General features: G+C 35.9%; 1 protein-coding gene across 4 annotated transcripts in view; it reads right to left on the bottom strand.

Annotated features, from left to right (window-relative positions):
- The window catches only part of fer (fer (fps/fes related) tyrosine kinase), a 44,855-nt gene that overhangs the window by 15,077 nt on the left and 16,186 nt on the right, over positions 1 to 13,592 (bottom strand). For all 4 annotated transcript variants that reach the window (XM_084413762.1, XM_084413760.1, XM_084413763.1 and 1 more), the window contains 8 exons: positions 10,492 to 10,629; positions 9,993 to 10,112; positions 9,656 to 9,778; positions 7,765 to 7,954; positions 3,849 to 3,944; positions 3,539 to 3,742; positions 3,240 to 3,362; positions 670 to 726 (listed from right to left, as the gene is read on the bottom strand). In XM_084413762.1, the coding sequence (XP_084269888.1) occupies positions 670 to 726; positions 3,240 to 3,362; positions 3,539 to 3,742; positions 3,849 to 3,944; positions 7,765 to 7,954; positions 9,656 to 9,778; positions 9,993 to 10,112; positions 10,492 to 10,629 (1,051 nt within the window). The remainder of the gene's footprint in view (positions 1 to 669; positions 727 to 3,239; positions 3,363 to 3,538; positions 3,743 to 3,848; positions 3,945 to 7,764; positions 7,955 to 9,655; positions 9,779 to 9,992; positions 10,113 to 10,491; positions 10,630 to 13,592) is intronic.

The raw sequence follows: 13,592 nt of genomic DNA, 5'->3' as shown, positions 1-13,592 counted from the left end.
CACAAATGAAGATATTTTTGATGAAATCTAAGAGCTTTTTGGCCCTCCATTGACAGCTATGCAACCACTACTTTGACGCTTCAAAAAGTTCCATATGAATCCATATGAATTGAGCGGTTTAGTCCAAATTAAGAAAAGATTGAATTTAGACTTTTATTCACCTAAACATTCATCAACGCACATCATGTTCGCTTGACGTGCAAGAACCAATGAGGTTCATTCTCGTGTGTCAAGCAAGTTTGGCTGAGCTTCTGTTTGTTCATTGATCAATGTTTATATGTAAAAAAAATCCTAAATTTTACAATCTCTTAATGAACTTTTTGAAGCGTCAAAGTGGTAGTTGTGTGTAGCTGTCAATGAAGGGATAGAAAGCTCTGATTTCATCAAAAATATCTTCATTTGTGTTCCGAAGATGAACGAAAGTCTTCCGGGTTTAGAACAACATGAGGGTGAGTAATTAACGACATAATTTTTATTTCTGGGTGAACTAACCCTTTCATTTCTTTCAAAATAACTACTGACCCCAAACTTTTGAATGGTAGCATATGTATAGTCCCATGGTATTACCATCTGATCACTGTACCATGGTACGACCACAGTATTCTATATATAACAGTATTCAGTTTTCTGCAACAGTCTCAAACACAAGCACAATGGATGTGGACTTACTTTGCCAAGGAGTTCTCCAAGAATGACGTCCTCATGATTGAGAATCCATTTCTTATCCTGAGCAAACAAACAACAATAGCAAATTATCTTTCTGACACATGTTCATTAATGAACTAATGACTCGTGCAGAGACAAACAGAAGAGAGATGCTGAGCGTCCTGTGGGTCAGTCACTGTGCTACTCCTCTGATGAATGATAATGATGCAATTATCACCTCATTCTCCAAAAGCACTCGCCTAGACAGAGACATACTGGGATATCTTTTGAAGAGCTCCAAAAACCTATTTTTCTTGTGAAACCTCTACTTTTACAACTTTCTTTGACACTATTGTGATAACAGCAAAACACAGAGATATTTGTACACAATACCTTTATCTGTACAAACTCAAGGTAATCACACAAGGTAAATAAACCAAAATATTCCTTAAAAGTGCCCCTATTATGCTATTTTCAAGGTTCCTAATTTTGTTTTGGAGCAAAAATTATTTTTTGTATTTTTTGTAACCTATTGTAGGTTTAGGTTTCACACTTTAGTTTTCGCATAATCTACATTGCACACCATATAATTTCTGGGTTAATCGGGCCGATTTTGGTCCCAATTCTCCCCTTCCGACAATCCTAGGTAAAGTCACGATTATCTTGATGGTTCTACAGATTATCTTATCAGATTTTCCTGTGGTGGGATGCGTGTTAAGAGTGACTGAATCGACTCGGAAGAACGTCGGAGCCACACCATTCTCAAGTCGTAAATATCCAGCATGTTGAATATTTACAATCAGAATTCCTGTTGTGTGGCCAAACAGAAAGCAAGCTGATGAAAGACCTGTCTCCACAACCTTTTTCTTTTTTCGCCCCACAAATTTTCTGTAAAAAGCAGTCCATACACTAATATTGCCATTTCTTCTTGCCCGTCGTCCGCCATGTTTGTTTAATCTAAAGTCACATTTGACCGCGAGAGATTTTGCGAGATTTCCCCGTGTTCACAGTCAGGACTCTGCTTGTTTGTGGATGGAACCTGTTAAGCGTGTGGTGTGCTGTCTTGGTCACATCACGGCACTCCACACACTAGAGGAACCAAACATTTATTTGTTATTTTTATCATCATGTTTATTTTAAAAATCTTTTAATGTGGGCCAGGCTTGAGCTGTAATGCTGTAATTTCTGTAATAACAGCCCAGTTTTCACTCATTTGCACTTTTTTGGACCAATAAAGTCAAATAATAATAATAACAACATGATCAACAACATTATTATTATCTAATATTAAAATGTTATAGAATTTTTTTTATAATTTCCAGAATGTTCCTCACTCAAAATCTGATAAACTGAAACTGTGTCAGGCTATTACATTTGTATAATAACCTAGTATGGTTAGAAATGCTTGGAATTATGCAAATGTGTGGAAAAATAATTGCATAAAGCAAGCCAAACTCAGAGAACCTCAAGATATGTTGAGTTTGTGAGGACATATTTCAGTCCACTCTGGCCCAACTAAAAACACCACATTATGAGCCTCATGTTAGTTTGGAGTATATGAAGTAGGTACACTCATGATTAAATCTTTGGGGCTAATAAGATTTTGGTTATGATGTTAATGAAAGAAGTCTTTTATGCTCATCAAGACTTCATCAGTTTCACATGATCCTTCAGAAATCATCCTAATATGCTGATGTGATGCTCAACAATGTTTTTTTTTTTATTGTTGTCAAATTTGAAAACAATAGACAGTCCAACAGAGCAGCATATATTTGAAATATAAATCACTTTTAACATTATAAATCTCTTTTTTTTCCCTTTTAATTGAACATTTAATGCTAAATAAAAATACTAATATCTTTTAATAAAAAACTCTTACTGGCCCCAAACTTTTAAACAGTAGTGCACATGCTTCATATGTAATTAAATTACAGTTTAATAATCACACATGACCATATTACAATTTCGATTTTGTCAATTAAATGTGCAGCTCTACACAGTCTGAACATATCCCAACATTCACAGGGGTGTGAGAGTGTTTCTTGCATGCTGCAGCAGAAACATCACCACTATGATTTCAGTCAACATGTTCGGATGGAGAGCTTTACCCCGTCATCAAAAACCCATCAGAGGAACAGCATGGCAGGTAATCATCCGACCTGACTGATACACACACACACACACACACACACACACACACACACACACACACACACACACACACACACACACACACACACACACACTTCCCGGGGGGAATCCAGCCAGTGTGGACCACTATCAAGAAAGGAGTCTAAAGCGAAATTTTCTAACCCACTACGATCTTTTTTCAAAGCCAAAGAGAAATCAAAGCACACACAGGACTTTACATCAGCAGGACAGGTTGATTTGAGAACTGCACTGCACGACATCAATTTAATATCAAATGTAGTTGCACACGTTAGGGGAAATGAGCAATGTACCCTCTGAATTTCTGTAATAAGGAACTTTATGGCTTCATATTGGAAATACAGTGATAGCCTCAGAAGTGGCACAGCAAATGACAACTGAGAGCAGAACAGCTTGCTAAAATGAAAAGAGACTCAATGTTTCACCTTTATGACGGGGTTCAAGAGCACGACCCCAGATTTCTTGGTGATGACTTGTTTAGTCGTGTAATGATGCTCTATGAGCTGTGGGATGGTGGGGAAGCCAGTGCCTTCAAATCTGTACTGATTCTGCAGACAAAAAGAGGCAAATGAAATCAGACAGTTGAGTAAACTCAAAATAAAATAAAAAAATTACTTGGTGTATTTTAAAACAAAACTTTTTTTTTTATGATTACTTCTTCACTTGACACAAATTTGAAAAATGTATTCTTTGAATGAGACAACTTTTTTGATAATGTACTCACATCAGCAAACTGAATGATGAAATGTCTGCGCTGTCCGTCTGAAAACACAGACAGCACATATTCTCCAGGTTTGCCGTGGCTCTCGCGCACCAGGAAGTCTCCCTGCTGCTTCAGCAGCTCCTGGGCCTCTGTCCTGGGAATGGCACCATGATACCACTCCTGCTCGCTCAGCGGTTTCTCACTAGTGGGTATCACATCGAAAAACTGAAGAGGGACAAAACCCAGGAGGTCAAGCAGAGAATATGACAGGTCAGGACAGAAATGAGGAAGTGTTGATGGAAAAAGCAGCAGACTCGCTTCTGAAACTTACTGATGAAGAGCCCAGTACAGACTTGGGCGAGCGGATGATTCCAGCGATGGAGTGTCTGAGGGTGTCAAACTTTGATACCTTGTCTTTGCTTTTATCCTGAAATAAAATGTACATGTCCAAGACTAAGTTGTAATGAAACAGTAAATCAAATACTTGTCCAAGTCTAGCAGAAAAGTATTAAAAAGGTTTTTTTGGACATGGTACAGTGATAAAACTATCTCTTTATAGACCATTACTCACATTCCATAATAATAAAACATTGTACCATGTTAACCCCACAGATTTTTACTGTAATATGGTACAGCCAAAGCACTGTTTTGTAAGACAAAAATCATACACTTTGTGTTCAAGCATATTTGGATGGATATATTTGAATACAAAAGTAAAAGAATTTAACAGACAAATTTTTTGAAAAATAAATGAAATCTCATTTACAATCCCTGCAGTACAAGTTTTCATTTTTAAAAGTCTTAATAAATCATACAGTGCAGCAATAATAAAAAAAAGCAGCAATAAAACTGAGAACACACTGCCCTCTTCAGACAGCTTCAACACCAGCAGCGTGTCAAATCAAACTATACCTTGATATTACACAAAAAAATAAAATATCTTGAAATAAAATCACAGCACACAAGTAATATTGTGTTGTGGTGCAGCTGGGAACAATCGGTTTAAGAAGTCAAAATTACTGTTAGTAATAGCAATTGTTGTTGTATGTAATTGATATTCTCTGATCTGATTCATGTGTTCAATCAGGGTTTCTGCAGGTCAAAATATCAGGAATAAACAACATGTCAATATGTAAATGTAAATGTCTTGGGGAGAAACACAATGAGTTAGCAACACTAAAAAATATATATACTGCAAAATAGTTTTTCTTGATGTTCTCAGTACTTTTATATTGTTTCACAGAGCACATTTCTAAAGATTCTTAAATCCAGATACATTTACCTGAGAAGCAGAATTAGATAAGAAGTGTTACATTCCGGTCTTGTTTCCCTGCTTTTGTGTTGTAGGACTTTTATTTTGAAGTGTATTTTCTCCTCCCCTTGTTTCCGCGTTTTACACCTGTGATTGGTTCCTTGCTACCTTGTTAGTTCCCATAGTTATCCTTGTTTGTTTCCATGACGATTAATCACCTCCATCTGTCTCTTGTTAGCTCCTTTTTATCTGGTGTATTTAAACTCCAGTATGTTCCCATGTCAAGTCTTGTCGTACATGGCTGTTTTGTCTGTGTCCTTTATTCTTGTTTTTCTGGTACTAGATAGTGATGGGAAGTTCGGATCATTTTACTGACTCTCTTGTTCGATCTCGTTCATCAAATTGAGTAATTTCGTTCATTTACGTGGCTTTAAATTGGCTTTTAACAGCCAAATTCCCCAAACACATCCATTTACGCAATCTTGATCATATTCTGAATTAAGAAATCATTATAATGCAATCAAAAATAATTTACAGGAAACAAACAATTACTTTACCTTTCCTAGTCTTTCGTTCATTTGTCACGTGACAGATACAATGAACGATCCTGTTCATGAATGACCCATCGCTAGTACTACTAGATGTTCTGCTCTTTGTGTTTTTGGTTCTTTTGTTAACAAATATTATTACTGCAGTCCCTCCAGCATTATAAAAAGTCTTGTTTTCTATGGCCCCGTTTACACTGCCAGTGAAATGTGACCCAATTCCGATTTTTTGCTCACATGTGACACAGATCGGATGTGTTCTATGACAGTGTAAACAGGAAAAAAACGCATGCATTCGGATATTTCCAGATCGGTTTCAGGCCTCATTCATATGTGGAAATAAATCGGATATGTGCCAATGCGACTGTCATGTAAACAGGCAGATCGGATTTTCTGAGGCATTAGGCAACATCTCCGCGGTTTAATGACGAGAGAAACCCCGACGCACATCTACAAAGGGACGGATGGCCCGACGAAACGTTGTGTCATTGTAGGAGAGGAATGTGGAGAGGGGCACGGGAAGTGTTTTCACATGATTGTAAATTTAACGAAAATTTTTGTTCATTTACATTTATTCATTTTAAGCAATTAATAATTTATTTGTAATAAACACTTTAAGTGGGCTATTTAAATTTCAAAAGTGCTAGGACTATTTACATGTTCAATTATATTTTTAAAACATGCGCGCAGATTGTGATGTAATATTGTGTGTGCATAGAAAGAATTTGTCCGCAGCCGCTCAAAAAAGAAAAAGAAAATTGTCCATAGCTGCTCTACTCCTGAGCGCAACTCCACTGTCAGTGTTGTGTAAGTAAAGGCTCTAGACAGTTTTTTTGTGTTAATTTCTATTTCTTGTCGCTGTGCAGGCTCTTTATTGTATAACAGTGAACAGCCCTTAATTTATGTGCCGTAGATCGGTCCGTTGCATTACGAATGAAAGCAGTATCAGTAATCTCAAATATGTGATGTGCAGTCAAGTTCGGGTGTGTGTATGTTGTTTTAACGAGTGTTCTCACCGATACGCTTGTGATTCGTGGATAACGAGTTTTATAGACATTGTTTCTTATTCAAAAGTGGTGTTTGGCAACTTTGCATATCGCAGAGCATGAAACATATTTTGTGTTCGTCCATTTGTGCAAGAGAATTTAACCCTTTAAGCATGCGCGATATGTTTCAGATAGTAGGCTACTAGCCATGGCAAGTGTAAACATATGAATCGGATATGGGTCACAATTTAAAGAACGTGTAAACAGACAGTCAAAAAAATCGGATTTAGGCAACAAATCAGAATTGGGCATCAAGACCTGCAGTGTAAACGAGGCCATATATGAAACTGATCAAAATGAAGTGAGTTTCTGATTAAAACCAGGACAAATACCTGCCAATGGGGTCAGAAAAATCCTCTTAATTCAAAGGGAAAACAAGTTTTCTTTCCTCATTGACAGATATTTGTTTTTGTTTCAAGTGTCAACTCACTTAATTTTGTTCAATTTCTCAGAAAACCAGACTTCATATCTTCATTTTGGATCTCTGGTAAATGTAGATAGTTGTATTGGAACGTTTAGATATTTGAATTGGAAAACAAGAAAGACAAAAATTCAGATGAGGATACATTTTTTGCTGTGCATGCAACATTTATTGCTATGACTTTAGGAATTAAAGACTTTCTGCTCTGATTCAAGACCTTTTTAAGGCCTTAATTTGTGGAAGGGCGAATTAAAGTGTGATGAAAATCTAGTTTTTAATGTTGTTTATATGTCTATGTGGTGTTTTTAATGTGCTTTCAGACAAACCATGTACAAATTCATAACTCAACACCATAGCTGAGTATTTTCTCCTAAAAAGTCCAGTGAAACAAAGACAGTATCGAAAACGCGGTTTGAAATCGCTATTTTTTCTTTGTAACCAACGTGCCAGCGGGCTTTAGCATATCATTAACTACTCTCTGAAGCAGGGGACCAGGAAAAAAAACAGTTGTGAAAAAACAGTTGTTACTCAAGTACAGTTGTCATTTACCACTGGGGCTTTTCCCCGACAATTTTTGCCATGGCCAATTTTGTCCTGAGAACTTCATGAAAGTCTGAAGCAAAAAGGTTACCTCCAGACCCAGGAAGTCATTATTTATAACTAGTAATGACCCCTTCAACTTTTAGGTTTATACATTGCAAAGCCGCTGTGCAAGCAGCTTTAACCTCGACCATTCTCCAACTGAAATGAATTTACCGTCACAAAAAACTCGTCTTCCATTGGGGGGATGTGGCTCATAAGAGCTCAAATGAGCATGAGTTTGGACACACGTCAAAAATCCACCAGAAATAGTACATCATCTGGGCACCTCTTGCATACCATTTTTAATGTGCTCTAATTTGAGAGGCACAAATTCTAATCTCTGTACTCTTTAATAAGGAGATAGTGTGCGAATTGGGACGCAGCTCCAAGCGATGCCTTACCATTGAGTTGACGGAGCGGGCGTCCTCTTCGTAATTGACGACAGGCGGTGGTTCTTTGCCCTCGTTCTCCTGCATCTTCTGCTCCAGTAGTTCTCTCTGTGCCGTGAGTTTGGCCTCCGAGCAGCGCAGCAGCTGGACCGTCTGTCTCAACTCCTCCAGAGACTGCTTCTGACAGAGTAACAACACCACACTGAAAAGAGAGAGAGAGAGAGAGATCACAGTGTTCAATCCACAATGAATGCATCTTTTTAATCTCTTTTTAAGGATTTTTTCTGGATGTTATGTCAGAGGCAAACGCACTGTCAAGTTCATTTCTGTAATCAATTTGACTACAAAACCTCCAAAATGTTACCAAATTGCAACCACTGAAAAACTACAAAACATAGCAAAGACATGTTTAATCCTATAAAGCTTACTGTATCATTTTTCATATGCAAATTTAAAAGGCCTCTAAATTATTAACAATCAAAACTTTGCTGAATAACCTGTTGCATACAATCTTCTACATGCCTTCTGTCATCTGACTGATATTTTCATAGTTTTTAGGAAGTAAAAGGCCTTTTAGTATAATTCTAAAAATGGCTCGTGTCTTTTTTTGTAAAATGTTTCCCTATTTTTATTTATTTTATAAAATAAACATAGGAATACTTTTTATATTGTTAGTTATATTTCAAGATGAACAATACATAATGGACCGAAGAAACTTGATTATCCATTTTGTTTTAGGAAAACTCATAAATATGAGTATCAAATATGATACATCAAGCTTTTAAAGTACATGTATTTGTACTCAATCATCATTGGATTGCATTGCATTCTCTTTGATTACTTTTCAAATGATCAGAATTTCAGCAAAAACTGCACCAAATTGCATATTTTTGTTTAGTTTGGGCCTCTCAATAAAATTAAGGTGTTTTTTTCCTCTTCAAGTGCGAGGTCCATATTTTTACTATATGAGCCATAAAAGCCTGACGTATCAAATATGACACTAAATTTTTTTTTTTTTTTAATGCAACCGTTTTAGATTTTCGATTTTTTTTTCGATTTTGTCCAGAGGTTCAATAAACTGTATTTCATATCAGGCTATACAGGGTTAATAAATGAATGCAACTAATTAGCGAAGTTCATTTTTTTAACCGTTAAGCCATTTATTCAATTTGACAAGTCCCGTTTCACATGCAGACTACACACTTGATTGTCATGAACAATGACACAATTAAATTGTACGTAAGATTTTACGTTAACATATGTTATGATTAAATATAAATATAAATGATTGCAGACAATTCAGCCAGCTGAACTCAATGCTGAAGTAGTTCAGGTGTAGAGCTGAGCAGCAGTGCTTCTCATTTCAGCAGAGGTGATTATATCAGCATCTTTTGTACTGGATTACCCAGCAGACCTTAAAGAATGTGCTGAAGCTGGACAAATCCTCATCCATCCAGTTCACTGAGCTCCATTAGTCCGAGCCCTTTCATCTTCACAGAGGTGCTGAGGTCAACACAGAGCGCTCTGCTCAGCCTAATGAATCTCTATGGAAACACTTGAGTTCTCCACACTTCACTACTGCATCCATTGTTATGGCTGACATGAAGAGAATGACCATGAATGGACATTCATTCAAATAATGGGTTCAGTGAAAAACTGCTGCTTCATACTGTATAACTCCTGAATTAAAAAGTCACAACTAGTGTAAACTAACACCGACATTGACGACGAAAAATATGATTTCAGATTCTGAATTTCTATCTTGATTTTTTAGCATTGCTTTTTAAATATAATTATCTTGTGGCCTCCTTGGAAGTCTGCCTGGTTGAGAACCACAGGTCTAAGAGACGACATCCCGAGCTCATATCATTTTTGTGGTAGTTAAGTACTTAATTTTTCTTACTCAGATTTCTTCTCATAGGTTTTGGTAGATTCCTCTATTTTGTTCTCCAGGTCCAGCATGAGTTCCTCTTTGCTGCGCAGACTTTGCTGGGTCACGAGCAGCTCCTCTGAGGTTGACTTCAGCCTGAGATCAGTCAAACACACACCTTTACCATTTTAACTGGCGTATCATGTCTACCACTCATGACTGGTAGCATAGAAAATAGCTGTTGTTACAGAACATAGAGACTGTGGAAATAGCTAAAACTCATCAATGTTCAACTAACGCTACCAAGCAATTATGCAAATTTTTATTAATATGTGATCTATCTAATGTGACAGACAAATTTGCAACTCACATGGCTTGTAAACTGTCTGCCGTCAAATTATTCCACAGAATCTCATTTGCTTGAAGATTCTCTGTTTCGTCTAACAGCGTTGCATCAAATTCTACATTTGGTTCTTTGTCTTCTGGTGATCTGTTGAAATAGAAATTGAGGTGATGTCAGAGTTATTGGACACATTTTTGACAAACAAACAAAAAATTAGAAAATATAGTCTATTATTTACATTATTACTAATTAAAAAATGTAAAGTACATATTAAATGTTTAGTTGTTTTTAGCAGTTTTAATAAAATTATTGATAGCTCTTGACAATAATTTTTCTCATAGTTCATAAACAAACAAACTAACAACGAGTAATATATTGGTTACAGTATTTGTTAATGTAGTTTGATTAATGTATTAATAAAAATATATATATTAATGTAACTAATGTACTAACTAATGTTAACAAATGGAACCTTATTGTAAAGTGTTAACAAATTATTTGATTTTTTTCCCTGCAAGTGCCTTACTTATAAACTTCGATGAAGTTGTCATACTCTGACAGTGGATCGATTTGGTCGATGGAAGTGTGTATTTCTTTGTGGACCTTCACTATTTCATCTGTTAACAGGCTGGTGATTTCACTGTACTCCTCCAGAATCCCCTTACTAGAATATAAAAAAAATTAACAGTAAAAATGAAAATCATAGTTTGAACATTTATGAATGTGCCATTTCATTAAGATGTTGAGCATATTAAAGCCATACTTAAATTCATACCTGAACGAAATTTCTTTCTTCTGCTGAACACAAAATAAGATATTTTGAAAAATGTCGGTAACCAAACTTGATGGACCCCATTGACTTCCACTGTATTCATTTCCATTCTATGGAAGTCATTGGGGCCCATCAACTGTTCGGTTACCCGTATTCTTCAAAATATCTTCTGTTGTGTTCAGCAGAAGAAAGAAATTCATACAGGTTTGAAACAACTTGAGGGCAAGTAAATGATGAAATGATCTCTAATCCCTTTAAGGTTAGAGATTTGAACAAATCCATTACATTTCTGATTAGGTAAACTAAAATCTACTATTTATAATTTTTAAAATGAACTAACAGTAACACTAGTCAGTGGTTCTGAACATAAAACTTTTTCCCTGGCTTGTTTGACCCACACTGAATGGTCATGTATAAATCAGTGGTGCTTTCTAAATCAATCCCAGAAGGCTCTTGCAATTGTTTCCTTCATGTGGATTAACTTCCACATCAGATTACTGCAAACTCTGTGATTAAAAAACAGCTTAGGGAAGGAAAAAACCCAAAGAGACTTCTGTTCTCTGCTAATCCTCTGACAGCTATGAGATATTGGATTGAGGCTACAGCATGCAGTAATGGTTCTGGTGGAGCTGAACTGGTTGCGCAAGGTCTATAACAAAAGATTTAAATACACGTGGCAGTCCAAGCATTCACAACAACCAGGCACAGTACAGTGGGAGGACTGCACTGCCCTCCACAGTTAAACGGGAAGCGATATTCTCACTTCAATGGTGAAAATGTCATTTCTACATATGAACCAAAAACACATTAAACTGATTAAACACAGCAAATCATTTATGTTACCAATAATCTCCATAAAAAAAAATGCTGTTCTTTTAATCTTTCAATTCATCAAAGAATCCTGAAAAAAGCGCATCAGTTTCCACAAATAAAGCATCAGAACGTTTTTTAACATTGATAATAATAAGAAATCTTTCTTGAGCTCTAAATCAGCATATTAGAATGATTTATGAAGGATCATGTGACTCTGAAGACTGGAGTAGGCTATTAAGTAGTAATTCAGCTTTGTCGTCACAGGAATAAATTACATTTTAAAATCTAATAAAATAGAAAACAATATTACCGTTTTTACTGTATTCTGATCAAATAAACAAAGACTTTCAAAAAGATAAAAAAAAAATAGGGGTGTAACAATATCTTCATGTCACAATATATCACAATACAAAAAAGCATCAATATGTATCATGGATAATGACATCATGTATTGTGTATAATTCATCCAAAATGAAAATTTCTGTGTGAGACAAAAATTCACGTTTACAGAGTTTTAGTGTCAGAACTACATTAAACTACTATATATATAATGTTGAATAATGTATAATAATGCAATGGGGGAATATTTGTGGGTCCTGATAATGCCAAATGTCATTAATTTAAATATATCTAGCCAGTGACACCCCTATTAAAAAGTCTTACCGACTCCAAACTTTTTAATTGTGTTGTAAATTATATAGTTTTTTAACTGTGTATCTTCAAATACACACTGCCATATGAACAACTGTTAAGTAATTACACTGTTTCACAAACCTTAACTAGACACAATTTTTTTTCAATTCTAGATGGAAATTACTAAAATGTAAGTTTCTTCCTTCACCTAGAAAAGTAGTTCCACCTCAAAAGGACCATTTAGACAAACCCACAGTTCAGTGACAATATAATGTGCTTTGGCGTTTTACTTTTGAATCCTCTGGTATTTATAGGCTTCAATTTTAAGAAGCATTATTAGGGGCCAAGCACCGAAGGTGTGAAGGCACTTATTGTGATCGTTAGTAGTGTTCTTCTGTCCCTCTATGGCAGCCCATAGAATCATGGTAAAAGTTGTGAAATTTGGCACACAGATAGAGGACAGTTTAAACATTAACCACAGCGATAGAAAAAAAAAAAAAATGTCCCTCTTATTTCTTGACTCAAGATGAACAAAATGAAAAATGTCCCCGCCATTTTGAATTCTCCTAAAAACTTACTTTTTCTAACTCCTCCTAGACCGTTCCTCAGATTTTCACAAAAATCTACCAGATCTTCAGACCATGCCAACAAAAACACATGGGAAAAAACAAAGTTCTCAGAATAACTTGCAAATAGATTCTACAAAGATTACGCAAAAGTGGATGTGAGGCTATATCTCTGAAACGCTTAACTGTAGTCAGACCAAACTTGAGCTGAATCCGAAATCATCCCCTTAAACCCTCAACTCAAAAATGTCCACTATGGTTTCAGACACCACAACAAATGGTGTTGTGGTGTCTGAAACCATAGTGGATGTTATTGAGTGCACTCACAGGGGCAATTTCGGAATCAGCCTTGGTGTGTGTTATAACAACCATGACCTGAGGATACCCGCACATTTTGGCACAGTGCCACTAACAACTAGTTAGGAGATATGAAAAATTGCTATTTTTGCTTACAACTTTTGAACAATGTGGCCAAAAATCACAAGACTGGTCCCTTTAGATTCGGAGCGGCATACCAAGGTGAAAGATACCCAATTTTCCCATGTCGGCTTTTTAATATTTTGTTATGAAATGTAATATTTTACAAACTCATTGGCATATTGTTTCAAAACTCGCTATTTGTCTTCGACACAATGCCTTGGAGGTACTCAAAAAGTTTCAGGGCAGTGTCATCTTGTGGTCAAAAATTATAATGAAATTTATTATGAAATTAAAAAAACACTAATAGCTTTTGATTAGTTTAGCCTATTGTCAGGAGACTGGTCTTGATAGATCCCTTGGATCATACAAAAAAAAATCAATACCAATTCCAAAAACATTATGTTTTTGTTTTTTTTATCTACT

This window comes from Rutilus rutilus, assembly GCF_951802725.1.
Source record: "Rutilus rutilus genome assembly, chromosome: 7".
Lineage (NCBI taxonomy): Eukaryota > Metazoa > Chordata > Actinopteri > Cypriniformes > Leuciscidae > Rutilus > Rutilus rutilus.
This window is presented reverse-complemented; position numbering and strand designations above follow the sequence as displayed.